Source organism: Trichosurus vulpecula, chromosome 9, assembly GCF_011100635.1.
Source record: "Trichosurus vulpecula isolate mTriVul1 chromosome 9, mTriVul1.pri, whole genome shotgun sequence".
In the NCBI taxonomy this organism is placed as follows: domain Eukaryota; kingdom Metazoa; phylum Chordata; class Mammalia; order Diprotodontia; family Phalangeridae; genus Trichosurus; species Trichosurus vulpecula.
In genome coordinates, this window is record NC_050581.1 from 140,684,784 (window position 1) to 140,702,903 (window position 18,120).

The 18,120-nt window shown below is 34.2% G+C and overlaps 1 protein-coding gene across 4 annotated transcripts in view; it reads left to right on the forward strand.

Annotated features, from left to right (window-relative positions):
* FAM120A (family with sequence similarity 120A) overlaps positions 1–18,120 on the forward strand; it is a 149,708-nt gene that overhangs the window by 77,995 nt on the left and 53,593 nt on the right. For all 4 annotated transcript variants that reach the window (XM_036737606.1, XM_036737608.1, XM_036737607.1 and 1 more), the window contains 3 exons: positions 4,370–4,457; positions 7,391–7,615; positions 10,692–10,866. In XM_036737606.1, coding sequence (XP_036593501.1) covers positions 4,370–4,457; positions 7,391–7,615; positions 10,692–10,866 — 488 coding nt within the window. The remainder of the gene's footprint in view (positions 1–4,369; positions 4,458–7,390; positions 7,616–10,691; positions 10,867–18,120) is intronic.

Below are 18,120 nucleotides of genomic sequence, written 5' to 3' on the forward strand. Positions count from 1 at the left end.
ATTCACTTTTGATTATTTTGTGGTTGCTCTTTCCTTTTACATTCTTATAGTCATTGCTTCGTTCTTCATCAGATCATATGCGTTTTCTCATGTATCTCTGTATATGTCATATTAATCATTTCTTATAACATTAGTAATATTTCTTTACATTCACATGCCACATTTCTTTTTACCTTTGTCCAATCAGTAGATGTCTACTTTGTTTCTAATATTTTGCTATCAAAAATTGTTGCTAAAAATACTTTGGTGTGTATGGGAAATTAAGAAGAAATTATCAGTGACCCTCTTGAGGTAAAAGCCTAACTACTCATTTTATTAATATTATCTTCTGTGAAGCTCTAGTTTCTTTGCAGAAATCAGAAATTTCTAAGTCACTTGTCCATTTTTTTGAGTTGGTTTAGTTAAAACAAGATAATGTTCAATTATTAATATATTGCCATATACTGAAAGCTAACATAGAAAAGTGAGGGCACCATTATTAACTCCCTGATGTGGAACTTTTACACTTGGTCCCCAAGATAAACCTCACATAACCTGTATGACTTCCCTCTCAGACACATGAATGTAGTGTCATTCTGTCTACTAAATAAGTTGCCCTCTAACATTTTATTATTTTAGGTAAAAAATTATAAATAAAAGTTCTGCATTTTCTGCCTACTTCTAGTACACTTTGGAGGATATTCCAGTAGGTAGTTGGTGATGTGACAGATAATTTTTATTAATGCAGAGTGAAGGAAACAGAATCAAGAAAATAGTTCACAGTGACTACAACCATATAAATGAAAAGAATAACAACAGAAGACAAAACAAAACAAGTGAATGTCACATATTTATGTAAGGCAGTCTTAGAACCAGGGAAGAGAGAGGAGGAAGCATACTTCCCTCCCTTGGTTCTAGAATATGGCATATTCTGTCAGACATGGTTTAGTGGAATACCTTTTTTTTAATCCGTTGTTAAAAAGAATGGCTAACTAAACTACTAAGTCTGTATCCCAAAAGAGATTAAAAAAAAAAAAAGAAAAAGGACCTATATTTACAAAAATATTTATAGCACCACTTTTCTGGTGGCAAAGTATTGGGAATTGAAGGGATGCCCATCAATTTGGGAATGGCTGTACAAGTTGTGATATATGATTATGGTGGATTACTATTGCACTGTAGGAAACAATGAGCAGAATGCTCTCAGAACAACCTGGAAAGACTTGCAGGGGCTGATGCAAAGTGCGATGTACTATGTACAGAGTAACAGCAACATTGTAAGGTGATCAGCGATCAAAGACAGCTCTGAAGGGCTTATGATGAAAATGCTGTGCATCCCCAGAGAAAGGACTGATGGTGTCTGAATACACACTGTGTTTTCTTTCACAACATCAAGACTATTTTGGATATGTTTTATATAACTATACATGTATAACCTGTATTGAGCTTCTTGCCTTCTCAGTGCGGGGAGCAAATGTTAAAAACTGTTTTTACATGTAACTGGGGGAAAATAAATCGATTAATTAAAAAAAATAAAAGTAATGGCTAGTTATGGGAGGAGGGAAAGCTATATAGGGAAATGAAGGTGATATAAAAACAAAAAGGAATATAAATTTTAAAAAACTATCTAGATGGGACCATAGTTGACCTAGTTTCATCCCTTCATTTTATATGTCTACCAAGGTTTGAATGACTTACTGAATGCAGCTTGTGATGTTAGTCCTGACTGAGCATGGCCCCTGAGGTCCCTCCTAACTGGTTATATGAACCTCTGCAAAAGCAAATCCACATCTCCCAGGTTCGCATTGTACTGCTTCCACTATACCATGTTGCAAGATTTCAAATGAAAGCTTTCTACTCTGTCACCAAGCCAAGTTCAGGGAAATGAAGATAATATTATTGTTTGTTTTCAAAATAGAGCATTTTTAAGTGGCAAGAATTTTTAATTTTTTAATATTTACAAATTTCCATTAAAAACCAATTCTAATATCTGCTTACTTAAGTCATTTTGCACTTCACACATTTTGTGTACTATGCTTAGGTCAACAGAAGCTATTACCCATTCTCATACTCATTTTTCTTAGATTTGTTTGCTTTTTGTTATTCTGTTTTTGTCACTTTTGAAAGAACGTATCTTAGAAAAGAAACTCCTACAGTACTACAAGTCTTCTTGCCAAACCATTGTGTCTACTTTTATTTTTTTGTTGAAAACTTTTCTTAAAAATGTTTTTTAATATTTATTTTTAGTTTTAATTTCTTTCCTTCTATCTACTCTCCCCCCACCCAAATGAGAAGTCAAAAAACATGATACACTCATCGCATATGAAATCATGCAAAATATATTACCATATTAGTCATTTTATGGAGGGAAGGAAGGCAAGAAAAATAAAGAGAAAAAAAAATCTACTTCAGTCTGCACTCAGAGTTCACTAGTTCTCTATCTGGAGGTGGAATAGCATTTTTTCATCATAGATCACTATATTGCTCAGCACTGCCAAGTCTTTCACAATTGATTATCATTACAATGTTGCTGTTGCTTTGTACATTGTTTCCTTGATTTTGCTCACTTTACTTTGTATCAGTTCATTGAAGTCTTCCTAGGTTTTTCTGAAACCATCTAATATTCCATCATATCCCCATAACAAACTTGTTTAGCCATTCCTCTGTTGATGGGCATCCCCTCAATTACCAATTCTTTGCCACCATAAAAAGAGCTGCTGTAAATATTGTTGTACCCCTGGGTGCTTTTTCCCTCTTTTTGGATCTCTTGGGGATACAGACCCAGTAGTGGTATTGCTGGTCAAAGGGTATGTTCATTTTTGTAGCCCTTTGGGTATAATTCCAAATTGTTTTCCACAATTGAGCGGTTTACAACTCCACCACCAGTGCTTTAGTATTTTCCCTCATCCCCTCCAGTATTTGTCATTTTCTTTTTTTTTTTTTAATCATCTTAACCAATCTGATCGCTATGAGGGGATGTAAGTTGTTTTAATTTCTGCTTATCTAATAGTGATTTAGAACAATTTTTTTTGGACTTGATTACTTTGATTTCTTTTTCTGATAATTGCTTGTTTATATCCTTTGACCATTTATCAGTTAAGGAATGGCTGTTATTTTAATAAATTTGGTTCAGTTCTCCATAACATTTGAGAAGTGTGACATTTATCAGAGAAACTTGCTATAAAATATTTTTCTAGTTTCTTACCTCTAATTTTGGTTATAGTGGTTTTATTTGTGCAAATACTTTCTAAATTCATGTAATCAAAATTATGCATTTTATGACCTGTGATCTTCTATCTCTTAACTTGGTCATAGGCTCATCCCTATCTGTAAATCCAACAGGTAACTTTTTCTGTGCTTGCCTAATTTGCTTATGATATCCCCCTTTATGTATAAATCATGTACCCATTTTGACCTTGTCTTGGCATATGGAGTGAGGTGTTGGTCTATGCCTAGTTTCTGCCAGACTTCTTTACAGTTTTCCCAGCAATTTTTGTCAAATGGTGAGTTCTTGTGCTCAAAGCTTTCTCAGACACTAGGTTACTATGATTCAACAAAATTTCTAACAAATGTAAAAGTAGAATTTATGAATTCTGCATTAATGGTCCATCTCAAATTTTAGTTCTCTTCTCTGTTTCCCTCTCTCTTTCTCCGTCTCTCTCCTTTCCACCCCACACACTCCACTCCCACTTCTGCCTGCTTTCTTTCCTTTTCTAACTATGGCAGAGAAAAATTGTTCAAGTGTGTTGGGAGTGCTTTGTAGGCAAGGAGTTACTCCTGCTCCATGATAACCATGTGAGCAGTAAACTGAGAGGAGAGGCTCCCTTCTGCAAATAGATTGTTTTTTCTCTAAGCCCTTTGTTGTTCTGCACACTTTAAATGTCTTTCTGCTTTTTTTCCCCTGCTTATGCTGGCTTTCCTAGAAGACCTGTCTGAGGCTTCTTTTCCTCCAAGGTTGCCCATATAACTCCAGCCTACATCACTGCCCCTTCTTTGAATTCCTACAGCTTTCATTATCTTTTAGCACTTAATCACTTAGTTCCTTTTGTTTTTTAATTAATTGCTTCATAATTGTATCTTGATGGGACAGTGAGAACAGAAACTGTATTTGCTATCTTGCACAGCTATTACCACAACATCAGTCATTTATAGGTACTTAATAAATATTTATTGAACTAGAAATTATAAATGTTCAGTATTCCCTTTTAAGCCTAGTAGCAAAGATACAACATTGGTAGTGCTTACTTTAATTTTACTGAGTTATCTATTCTTTTCTTAAAACAGCAAGGTGCTGTTACTATGGATTCATAGATGCAATCGTGTGAGATTTTTGCTATAATGAACTCTTTGTTATAAAGAGATTTGACCTTAATCTTCCTTTTGTATTCAGCCATGTCAGTGGGAACAAAGTTGGCTGGGAAAAGACAGGAAACCAGTCAGAAACTCAAGCACGTGGAGATCCAGGAGACCAAACAAAGGTAGCATTATGTAGATTTTTTTTTCCTTTAAATATAAAAGTTCTTAAACTTTCAAAGCATATGAATGTATATTTGTAATTAGTTTAACAGGGGAACTTCTCCATAGTAATATTAAAACTCAGGGGATTTTTATTATCTCTTCTGACTTCTTACCCTTTATATCCAATCAGTTACCAAGTTCTTAGGAGTGTCTTCTACAATATCTTGCACCCTTTCACCCTCCTTTCTTCTTCCTTTGCTTGACCCTAGTACTGACCCTCATTGTCACACACATTGCTTCTTTTCCACTTTGAACATATCTTTTATATCACTGCCAGAAGAGTGTTTCATTACTTGTGCTGAAATTTTAATGTGTTGAATAAGAAGAACATTGGATTTGGAATCAGAGGTTCGGATCCTGGCTGTGCTACTTTTACTGCCTGTGTGACCTTGGGCAAATCATTTCACTCCTCTGGGCCTTAGTGTCCTAATTTAATTTCCTTATTGCTGGACTGTATTTTCTCTTAAGCTCTACTCTTTGGACTTTCATTCTTCAGTGGCTCCCTATTGCCACCCTGCTTTTTCAGAAGTTATTTCATGTTTTCACACTGCACATTCTAGCCAGATTGGCATACTCTTACATTTGCCATGTACCTCCCACCTTGACTCTTAATGTTCCCTGTACTGGAATGCCATAATTGGCTCTTCCCCTTTTCACTTTTTTAATATCTTAGCCATTCTTTAAAAGTGCAGCTAAAATATCTTGTACAGGAAGCTTTCCTGATCCAGTAGCTAACAGCTCCTCTCCTTTGGATCTCACCTAGCACCTTCTTTCACAATACTCTGATGTACTTAAAATGAAGTATATTAAGATTATCTACATTTGTATCTTTTCCCACTAGTAAGCTAAAAGCTACACGAGATTAAAGGTTATGTCTTGTCTGAACTTTGCATCTTCTCTAGATCCTACCATAGTGGCATGCATACATGAGGTAGCTTAAAATTAGGTACACATCAACCTCTCAGTTCTACTTGACTTTACTCTTGACCAGAGAGTGTACCACAGATTTGCCAGCACAGTGCCTATTTCACAAAGAAATTTTAGAATGCAGAACAAAAACAATTTAGTTTAAAACAACTTAAATAGATTCTAGAGAAGGAGCTGTTGTAGAAGAAAGAGCAATGCATTTGGAGTCTGAAGACCAGAATACAAATACTGGTTCTGCTACTTAGGATATTCATGATCTTGAACAAGTCATGCAATTTGGAACCTTACTTCTAATGCCATGATTTGAAGAATACAGACATGTATGAAATAGTTGCTTATCACCTTACACTTAAAAATTGTACATTAAAAAACATTTTAACATTTAATATTTTACTTTTGCATTACCCTTATGGCAATAGGATAGTCTCCCATTTTAAATATAAATAATTTTGTTATTCTTCTGAGTATATCATTCATCACCAACTAACTGATTATTGCATATTTGCACCTGGATAATCTTTTAGGAACCTCAAACTCAACATGTGCAAAACAGAACTCATTATCTTCCCCTCCCTGAGCCTTTCCCACCTCCAAATTTTCCTTTTATTGTTAAGGTTACTATCTTTTTTCTAGAGCCTCAGGTCTATAGCTTCTCAATCATCTTTGGTTTTTCTCTCTGTTTCACTGCCCTATAAATTGCCAAATCTGATTAATTCTGTCTCCGTAACACTTCCTGCTTCTTCCCTTTTTGCTGTTCACCTGGTCACCACCTCATTTTAGGCCCTCATTCCTTCTCACCTGGATTATTAAAATAGCTTTCTAATTTATCTTCCTGCTCCTTTTTTCCTTTTCAAATACATCCTCCATACAGGTGCCAAAATAATCTTCCAAAAGCACAAGTCTGATCATATAACTCCCCTGCTCTGTAATCATTAGTAACTCCCAATTACCTGTAAGATAAAACACAAACTCCTCAGCCCTCCATTTAAAGCCCCATGCCTTACAATCTGGTGCTAACTACCTTTCCAGCCTAATTTCACATTAATCTTCTTCATGGTCTTTATATTGCAGCCAAATTGGCCATCTTGCTGTTACCCATCCATGACATTCCATTTCTTTTATCTTTGCCTTTACACAGGCTATTTCCCATTTTTAATTCTTCCCTCACCCTCCACCTTAAAATGATGAGTTCCAAGGCTTAGCTCCAGTACCACTACCTATTGAAGGCACCTCCCCTTCTCCTGGTTGATAGTGCTCTCTACTTCAATGATCTTGTAATCGCTCATCTGTGTACATGTCATCTTCACAGTAAAATGGAAACCCCTGGAGGTCAGAGATGATTTTGCTTTTCATATTTGTATTCTAACAGCCTTGTGTATAATAGCTATAAAATAGAGATGTTCAATTAAATTCTGCAAGTAAGTCACAGACAACACAGATAAGTTGATCAGTATTGGTTTTCAATTACCTTTTTAATCTTTTTTTAAAAAGATGAAGTTAAGTTCTTAATGTTCTTCTTATGTTTTATAAGTTTGTTGTAATTGCTTAGAATCTAATGATATGCTTTACCCTGATGTGTGTGTGTATTTTCACAAGAATAAATATTCCCTCATATTATGCTTCCACATTCCTCCCCCCCACACCCAAGTTTTTAACTAGGGATACATTTCCTGTGTACCATAATTTCCTTGTTTGCAAACCCCATTGATTTTCTACACATCAAGACATTTTGGAGGTTACTGAGAGAAGGAACTCACTGCAGAAAGAGTGCTGCGTTGGTGCCTGGGTTCCCACCCTGGCTGTGTTTCATTTTCTCACTTTGTGACAGCAGATGAGTCACATTACCTCTGGCTCTCTCTCTCCAGTCATCTATAAAAAGAATTGATTGTACTTGATAATTTTTAAGTTATCTTCTAGTGTAAGTGGTGTGGTGTTGAATAGATTTTTTTCCTTTTCTCTCTTATAGGCAGAAGGTTCTTCTACTGCCTCTTCAGGAAGCCAGATAGCTGAAGGGAAAGGGAACCAAGCCAACACTGCACAAATCCCCTGCCTTTTGTCAATGCCCACCAGGAACCACATGGACATCACCACACCGCCATTACCTCCTGTTGCACCAGAAGTATTGAGAGTAGCAGAGCACAGGCACAAGAAGGGGTTAATGTATCCCTACATCTTTCATGTTCTTACAAAGGTATTATCCAAGATGTCACTAGTATTACTGGCATTATAGATGGTAATCCCTCTTTTTTTTTTAATAAAGTGTTACTCTGTGCCTTTACAAAGTATATTCTGGAAATAATTTTGCTATACCACAAATTTCATTTTTTCTGAAGCAGGAATGGAATATATCAAATTGTATATAAAAACTTCCCTATTTAACCACCACTGAATGCACTAAAATAGTTATTTACTTGTTATATAAATGATTACTTTGTTATAGACATCAGAATTGTTTTTTCTTCAATTTAGTGTAAATCTATTTTTAAATTTTCTTCTACTTAAATAGCAACATATCACCTAAATTATTTTTGGATTCCTGATTTTTCATTAAAATTTTTTTCTCCATATATATTTCAATTTCAGGTTTTATCCTAATTTTAGATATACTCTTTAATATGTACAACTTAATGTCTGCCTTTTGAGTGGCTAATGCGTTCTGTATTTTGACATGTTCATCTAATTGAAGACGATTTTGTAATGATTAAATATAAAAAATGTAATACAGGGTGTTAATTGCTGAATGTACGTAAAATCAGATAATACAAGGATCTTTTTCACAAAAATGTACTTTAATTTTTTTAAGTATCTTTCTAAGTGTATGCCTACATATATATATTATTTTGGGATAGTGTTAGGAAATCTATTTTCTTTTTCATTTCTGAGGTTTATGTGCAATTAGTTTTTATACTGATTTCCAAGTTAATTTTCTTTATGCAACAGTCTTAGGTCTTATCTTACAGTATAGGAAAAAAAGAAAATCTTCTGATTAATCAGTTTGTTAATTAACATGTATTTTGTTTTAATTGTTCCATAGAAGCACTGCCTTTATTTGTGCAGGGAATACCTCTCAGTCAAAAGTTTCTTTTCTGTCTAAATGTAATTCCATTTGAAATTTGTAGACAGCACTTGATTGGTATAGAAAAAACCATACACACAAACACAAAATTCCATAGAACTTCTGAGCTGGATTTATTTTGGTAGGGAATATTAACTGATTAGCCCCAGTCCTGCTTAGTTTTATAAATTAGTAGAAATCAGGAGTGTTCAATCTATTACTGTTTATCCAGGTCATTCTATTTATTCCTTTAATTGTAACTGCTTCTGATTATACTGCATTAGTGGATTAAGATGTATGTGTACAGCATCACTTTTAATTTATCATATTTTGGGGATGGAAAAGCTTTTGAACTTGAACAGAACTTGAAGTGGATAAGTGGAAAATGATCATTGTAGGAAAAGAGGTTTTAATCCATTTAGAGAACCAGACAGCTTCTTAGACAGTCCATACTCTCCCCTCTGTGTTCTTCCAGATGTCAAGTTCTCTGAAATCACCTGATTGTGTCAGAATGATCACATCTACACACTGGTGGATACACTACTTGATTTATGTATAACTGTTAAAATCCAAAAGAAAACCATACGATATTGTGTGCATCTGCATTTCACTAATACTCATTATTTTCATAATTATTTTAAAGACAAACATTTGTAAAATATGAGATACCGCTATGTTTGTCATCAAGACAACTTATTTATTCAAGCTTGCATTTTAAAAATAAAGGCATTCTTGAACACTAAATGTATTTAGGAAAACACAAATCAGAAAGTATGTAATGAGTTGAATCTTTTTCTATGTCTAAATTGACTTGGGCAAGACATTTTCAATGAGATAATACCTGAAACATTTCTAGAAAGGTATTTTTCTGTTGAAAAACTTCTCTCCGCCCAAGAGAAAAACATATGGAAGATATTGTCTATTTCTGACTACATCAAACAGATAGTTTCCTAAAGAGTTTTTAAAGTAGAATACAAGCATGGTAAATTCTATAACTCTTAAGGGGAGTATTAAAACACTGTAGCTACCCAGGGTAAGTAATAGTATCATCTTAATCATGAAACCATATAATAGAATTAGAATCAACTGATAGTTTAATCTGGCATGTATGATTGATTTATGGTGTCCAGTTGTATTTGGAAAGACCAATCTAGTGTTGTGCCAACCATTGCTAGATGGTGTCTATTCAGTAATTTTAACTTAGTTTATTTTTATGTTGTGAATACGGAATTAATAAAAACAGTTGCAGCTAACCCAAGTCACAAAAATCCTAAAACATGCCTGTCCCTAAGATGTAAAGTAGTCTACCTATCAGAGTGGCCATAAAGGTTTTGGAAGATGGAACTATTGTTCTCTCTTAGCCAAAGAACATCTTGAAGTGGTGGTTGGGAGGGAAGGAGTGGTGATATGGGGGAAATGGAAAAATCAAGCCTGACCTTTGTGAGGTTGCAGCTAGTTGTCTTGGAGTTCAACAAGTATTTATTCAGTACTTACTATACCATAACAAAAGTAGTAAGACATTAAGACATAAATTAATGTCATTTCAAAAGTTTATTTTGGTTAAGTCACTTTTTAAGATAGAGTAATTTGTGCAGAAGAGGGGAAGAAAAGTTTAGTCAGACTTGTTTTCTTAGTAAACTAGGAGTCATTCCTGCCTTTAGTTTCTAAGGCAGGCAATTTAGGATTACTTACTAGGTACTATAAAGTTTATTACCTGAATTTTTATGGGATTATATAGCTAGCCATTCAAGAATTAGTTACATACATTCATTTGATTTTTTTTCTTACCTGTTAAAATCACATAATCTTAGAATGGGAAAGTACTGTAGAGATAGATTTTCTAGTCCTGCCTCCTGTCCAGTGCAGGAGTCCTTTCTACAGCATCCTTAAGAGATCAGTTGTCCGATTAGATTGTTCCAAGCCATTGCAAAGCATTTTGAATCATTCATAGGATTTTCTTCTTTCCTAATTTGGGAATTAAAATAGTGAAAAATGTATTTTAAGCTCTGAAAACAGATTTTTTTTTTTTTACCTCAGACTGCTAAATGAACTCATACCAAGCACTTCAGTACTGGTTTGTTTTAAGATGGCCATTTAACTTAGATTAACATTGAAAAATGTTTTAAAAGGGATTATACGGTATATTTCTGTAAGTTTTTTTTAATTCAACATGAAAAATGTGCAATATTATTCTGCTTTCTTCCATGCAAAGGGTGAAATCAAAATTGCTGTTTCTATTGAAGATGAAGCCAACAAAGACCTGCCTCCTGCTGCTCTGCTTTATAGGCCAGTTCGTCAGTATGTTTACGGAGTCCTGTTTAGTTTGGCAGAAAGCAGAAAGAAAACTGAAAGACTTGCTTTTAGAAAGAACAGACTTCCACCAGAATGTATGTACTGTAAAATCCATTGTTTGCTTTCTTCAGTACCTCATAATCTTTTGTGCATTTTCCAAAGGTTTAGAAGAGACATTATTCAATTAGCTTTGAGGGCCTCATAAATGTAACAAAGATGAAACTTCAATCTGGGCCACAAGGCCAGATTTATGAGATTTTAAGGGGAAAAAAGTCAATTACTGATCTTTCTCTCATTATATTACCTTTAATAAAACAATCAAATGTTGAGTTTTCATTTCATACTGAAAGTGGACATAAAAAATATGCTTCTTGACACTGTTTCCTTTCTGTAATGAGCATATTTTATTCCACAGTATATGCTAAATGCATATGTTGTGGTTTTAAATTTTACAGTTAAACTTTTTGAGACTAAATATGTCTGTGAATTTCTAGTATATTTGCTGAAACTTGGGAAAATTCTCTGGTGTCTTTTTTTTCTGCTTTAATTTAAGGTATTCTTTTTAAAAAAAAAAAAGGTTTTGAACCCATGACATTTATGATGTGATTTTATTGCATCATTATACTGTTGTCTTAGATTTTCACAGAGTCCACTTAAAATTTGTGTACTGGTCAACAGATTAAATGAAATCATTTAGGGGAGACTAAAAAAATTCTTGTTTGAAATGTTGTTGAGTCATGAGTTATTAACAGTTTTTTAATCCCTTAATTGCAACTATTCAGGGGTTGAGTGGTGCAAAAATGCTACTCCCTCCTGGGAAATTTCATCTAGTAATAGAGATATTAAATGGATTGTGTAATACTCTGTGTAATACACAAAAAATTATTTTCCAAAATAAGGAAAAAGAGACTGTACATATCAAGTTAGAATTTATCATGAATTCTAGAGAAAAATTATGGTTACTAAACTAACTTTAAAAAATCCTGTAGTATACATCAAATAGTAAAAGATAAAAAAGCTACTGTGTTTCTTTAAAATTCTAAAGATCTCTTATGAGTGTAACTAATTCTAGATCACAGTCTGAGGATAAGGCTTTTTTATTGCCTTTCAGATTTAAACTTGGAGGCTACTTTGAAATCTTCTAAATATTTTTACTCTTTACTCAAATGCTCTATAGAGTAGTCATTTAAGTATGATTGTAACCTAAGTTTTGTTTTATTTTCTGTGACAAAACCACAATTCTATGAACTTGTTACAAAGTTAATTGACTAGTGCTGCCATTAGTTGAAAGTATATGACTAGCTTGCTATTTTTACATGTGACCAGAAAAATGAGTCTTTGAATAATAGGTACTTGGGGGTACATATTATGGTGTTTCTTGATGCCATAATGGAAAGAGTCTTTTCAGTGCTTTACAGTAGATATTTGAATGTGTATATTGCTTTTTTTCCTGACAATGCCTCATATATTTGCTTCAAAAGATGCTCTCTGAGTTTCATATAAACGCTCTTAGTCCGCTGTTATTTGTCACTAACTTTCCACTCGCCATTTCATTAGAAGTTCTGTTTCTCTTTCTTTTGCCTACCTGGACTGTGCCTATGCATTTTCTCTTACCATACAGAAAGATGTTGCTTAGATTTCCTTTTGATATAGCTCTCTCCACCTCTCTTTCTCTCTCCCCCTCTCTTCCTCTCTGTCTGCTTGTCTCTCCCTCTCCCTCACTAAAAGGTAATATCAAAGAAATTGATTTGGAAATGGATCAATGTATTGAATAGATATAATTTAAATGATACTTTTACTTTATTCCTTCACTTTGACCTGACCTGCATGATATTTTGCCGTCATACTGTTAGTTTCTACACTGACCTTTTTAAGAGATTCCATTTCTTATTTCTTTGCAAGTCAGTGTATTCATTCTCTAAGTAGAATTTCATGATAGTTTCCATCAGTGTGATGAATGCCTGCACAAGACCCAGTATGCCTCATTGTTTATGTCCAAAGCACTGCTCTGCCTCCAATAATATAGTCCTAATTGTTATTTGTGCTTTAAGAGTATGTCCTTATTTTATAGCATCTACTTAAGGGTGTTTTATGATCATAATCTGAGTTGAAAATGATTTTGCTTCAACTTGCCATGAATTCTAAAACCAGTTTCAAATCTCTCGATGCTTGTATGATCACAGCTACTTAAAATACAGATTGAATAAGACAACCTATTTCACCACTGCAATTATAATATTGATGCTAGAGAATATTTGTTAGTTTGAGCACCATAAATTCTTCTGTGATTGGCCATACCATTAGTATTAACTTTTGACATTTTTAAAATTTTCCAAGCTTATGGGTCTATCAGAAATAATAAAAACTATTTTTAATAAGGTTGATGAATACTATTTATCAGTCTTTGTCTTTTCTGACCTTTTGCTGCAACCAAACCTTTTTTTTTTCTTTTCTGTTGTATTGAAGTTTGAAGTCACATTGGTGTACTGGGAGTACTCTGTTGACATTGTTACATAGTGTCCGCTACTTGAGAGGATAAAAAGGACAAAGTGTATGACCAAGGTATAGCGGAAAAAAAATGAATTTGAGTGAAAGCTACTAGGATTCTCTGGCTCTGAAATGTGTTAATATTTCCTCTTGTTTCCGTATACATGTAATACACATACATACACACATACACGATTATAGAATTAGCATATAATCTGGATACTTATTTAGGTAAGGTTATGATTTTTCCCATTCATAATTGAAAAAAAATCCAAAATTTGTTCTGCCATTCCCTCAGTTTTCAGTTACTTGCCACTGGAAAGGGCTGCTATAAATATTTTTGAAAACGTGTCCTTTTCCTCTTTCTTTGATCATTTTTGAGTATAGATTTTGTATTGGTATATCTAGGTCAAAGGGTATGTGCAGTTTAATAATGTTTTGGCCATAGTTTCAAATCACTTTCCAGGTATGGCTAGACCAGTTTCCAGTTCCATCAACAGCACATTAACGTACCCACTTCCCCACAGATCCTCCAATGATCGTCATTTCCCCTTTTTGTCAGATTTGAAAATCTGATGATTATTATGTGGAACCTCAGAGTTTTGTATTTCTTTAACTGTTAGTGATTTAAAGCAGTTTCCCCTATGGCTATGGACGGGTTGGATTTCTCCTCTGAAAATTTGTTCCTATCCTTGGATCATTTGTCAATTGGGGAATGGCTTTTATTTTTAAACATAAAAATCAGTTCTCCATATATCTTAGAAATGAAACTCTTATCAGAGAAACTCGCTGCAAAGATAAAGACCCATCTGTTATAACTAATACATAGCTCAGCTGGGTGACATTTCTTCCCTGTTTCTCTCCTTGTTTCCATAGTCTTTCAAAGAGATCATATCATTTAGTTTTTCGTAGCCTAAGATAAGTTGGTTTTCCAGGTTTGGTTATTTGAACTTACTGAAACCAAGAGTTTAATAGTTTCACCTTTATTTTCTATCCTTTTCTGTATCCTTTATTTTTTATCTTCCTTATCTACCTCAAATCATGGTTCTAGCTCTCTGATCTTGATCTTGCCTCCAATATTGCTTAAAAAGGCATTTTTTTTGAGTCTTTAAAATTTGTCCCAAGCCATCACTTGTTTTGTGATTTAACATTTCTAAGGTTATTTTTACATGACTTTTTCTTCTATAAATCTTCAGTTTTTTACCTCTCTGACTTCTGATTATTTAAAAAATATAAGTTAATCAGTGAGTTTTCTGTACAACTACGTTAGACAGTTTTTCTTTCCTTATTTGAATTGTTTGTGGTTTTGCCATCAGATTTTTTTGAATTTAATTATTTTGCTGGATGATTTGCTTTGTAGACTTCAGGATCATGCGGTGCTATCCAGCCTTTTTCTAAACTCATTGAAATCTACTATTCAGATGTTTAAGGCTGTCCTTTTTTTTTTCCTTTTCTTCTATAAAAGTACCCAGGATAATGCCTAGCTTATAATAGATACTCAATAAATATTTGTTCAAGCTAGTTTTTAAGGATTTTTTTACTTCTCATTCATAATTTTTATTGGGATTATAAATTTTGGATTTTTAAATTTTTAAGGAAATAATATATTTCAAGGGGAAGAATGTAAGTTAAAACTTTTTCACATTCAGAGGTCATTAAAAGCAGGTATAACAGAATAGGTGTCTTTGCACTGATGAAAGTAACAACCATGTTATAAGTACAGGGCCAGGAAAGTTCCCCTTTCCCCACCACCCACCCCATATTTTGGTTCTAAACACAGGCATTTAATGTTAGGATGAAGAGTAATAATAGAGAAAATATTATAATTAGGAGAGGTATACTGCTATTATTTTAACAAGTAGTTCAGTGTGTTTAGAGTTATCCTGGGAATATTTGGTTTAGAAAACTATAAAATCGTTTTAAAAAAACAATGTAGTAGCAACATATATATGGAAATGAAGGTACAAATCTCCTTCCTCCATTAACTGCAATGTTCCTACTATAATAAGAGATATTATTTTTAAAATAGCAAAAAAGAAAAGTTAGAACTTTTAGACATCCTATAGGTTTTGAAGTGGAGTGGCAGAGTATAGAAAAATTAGAGAAAAATGGGAATGATTCAGAAAAGCCCATAATGGTAATGTCTGTGCCAGTCGCCTCTACCAAAAAATATCTTCTTCAATAGTACCTGGAATCTTTCACATTGTTACTAACTGAAATTTTATCATGTAGAAGTTCATCTTGATAAATAAACATCTTTCAGAAATGTAAATGGCCCTACACAAATTAAGGGGAAAGGTCGATAGAAGTTATATCAGTCATTTTGATTTGAACGACAGAATCAATGTCACGTAAGCACGTCAAAATCACATAACCTAAAATGCTGCGTATTTTCATTCCCGGGGACCCTGCACATCTTGACTTCTGTGTTTCTATTCAGGACACAACTTCCTTCCATTGACAGGTTCATGGCTTTAGAATTCACCCATCACCCTCCGTTCTCATTCACCCTCTTCTCATAGTCAGTGGCCCAGTCCTTTTCACTTTGTTTCCATAAGATCTTGCTTTCCATCTCTTTTGATTCACCCTGGCCTTTCCTTGCCTTGTTGCTCCTACTTGCCCAACTAGGTGAAGCTAAGGAACCGCATGCTTCTTCACCCCAACAGTTTTCCATCCGTTAGGCAGGGTACATCCTCTGCTGACCTTGAGCTTGTGTTGCACTAAAATTTCAGATATTTTTCAGATTGGCAATTATCTAGCCAAGCCTCGTTTTACGTTTTGTAATTTTGAAGCTATTTTTGTTAACCCATGCAAAAAAACTTAACATTGATCTCCGTTAGTTTTTGTCTTACTAGAAATAATATTCAACATTTGTATAAACGTTAGCAGGATTATTCAAGTTTAAAGGGCCAAGTGAAGATGAGGAGCTAACAAAAGTAATGAAGAGATCAGAAAGGAAGGAGAGCAATATGAATACAAGGGCAAAGGTGCCTTCAAGAAACAGTGATCCATAATGTCATGTGCTCCGGGAACACCAGGGAAGATGAGGATGTTGAGAAAAGGATTGATTTGGTGATAAGCAGTTTTATTATTGATTGTGTGATCTTGGAGAGGAATATCTGTTTCCATTAGCCAGATTGCCAGGGGTTAAAGAGTAAGTGGGTGATAAAGAACTGTTGTCCTAGCTGTTGATAATCCCATGATGTAGTTTAAGTGCAAAAGTAGCGAAGTATTTAGTTACATTGATTAAAACATCTTCAGCTGTGAAAACATTAATTGTTCTTTAAAAGGATTAATTTTTTGTTCCAAAGCTGTAGTGTGCACATGTGTTTGCATGTGCGTATGTGTACTTGTGCACATGCATACAAGGGATGGTGTGGTATCTAATATCCTCTCATGCCTTCATTGTTCAGGTGAGTAATCTGAGACCCATAGAGCCCAGGTAATATCCCCCATGTCACACTGTAGTGAGTGGTAGAGCTTCTGAGAAACTCAACATCCTCTGTCCTGTGACACGCTACTTCACTTCACATTAATTTAAAAATATGGTCAGCTGTAAGTTTTAACCTCTAGAGAATAGGGTTCGATTTTGACATTTGACAAGAGAAGTCTTAGTGAAAACAGAGATGGACTTGAAGTCAAATGCTGCATGAAACTTTGGGCAAGTCACTTAATCTCTGGGCTTCATTTCGTCATCTGTAAAATGCTAGTGTTAGGCTAGATAACCTGAAGTCCTTTTGTGCTCTAAGCCTGTGATCTTGTATTTCTAAAATTGGACATTTCAATTGCTTTATTTAGTTGAATTTCATTTAAAAGTAGACATCACTTTGGGGTACTTTTAGATCTATGGGGGCTGGGGGGGGATTGTATATTTTGTAAGTATGTACTTCATTTTGACCTCCCTTTTAGCAACTTCCAAAAGTGCTCCTTAGAAACCAGCATTACTACTATATAGCAACAAAACCTGCCTACATGGTTTTGTAAACTGCAGTTTTACAGATGTCCATTGTTGGAGAGTAGCTCCTGAAAGTATGGACTGATCCCTAAACTGACAAATATTGGTGCTTGTACCTATTATTGCTAGCATATTTTTCATTTTAGTAGAATATTTAGAGATCAGCAAGGTAGTGTGTAGATGTTTACTTAGATATGAAAATAGTATCATTGGATAGAATTAGAAATTATGTAGTAGTAGTTGTTTAAACAAATTGAAGAGCCTGTCTTATATAACGATGTCATCTCAGGCTAGCTCTTAGAGCTACCGTCCCATAAGGAAACAGTGGAAGATGCTAAAGAGGCTGCTATGTAGGATGACTCTGGTGACATTTTGCCACTTCTTACAGTGGTACTAAAACAGTTCTTAGTGTGGATACCTACAGTTTTAGTATTTAACCTTGGGACCCAAACTCTGGGAATATTTTTTTGGAAAGCCAATTAACATACTACCTAATCTACCATAATATAACTGTTTACCTATGTTGAGTCCATAACGAATAATTCTGATAATTTGATGGTTGCTATCAAAATACTATTTTCTAGTGTGATGTAGGCTATTAAAAAACCAAATTGTAGGTATTGGACCTGGAAAAGTATGGCTGATGGTTTAGGACTACATTTTAATTTTTTGTTGTAGCACATTTTATGCCAGGTGAGGATTTATTGCATTTCCAAAAGTTAACAGATGACTTGAAAAGCATTTAAATAGTGTTTATCAAAAAAACCTGATCAAGGTATCTATGTATCACTATTGCTTTGGGAATTAAATACTTTCGTATGTTATATTAGTATTGATAAAATATATTAATGTACCTTTTTCGGAGACCCAAATTTAGATCAGTTCTAATCTACTAAATAGAAAAAAA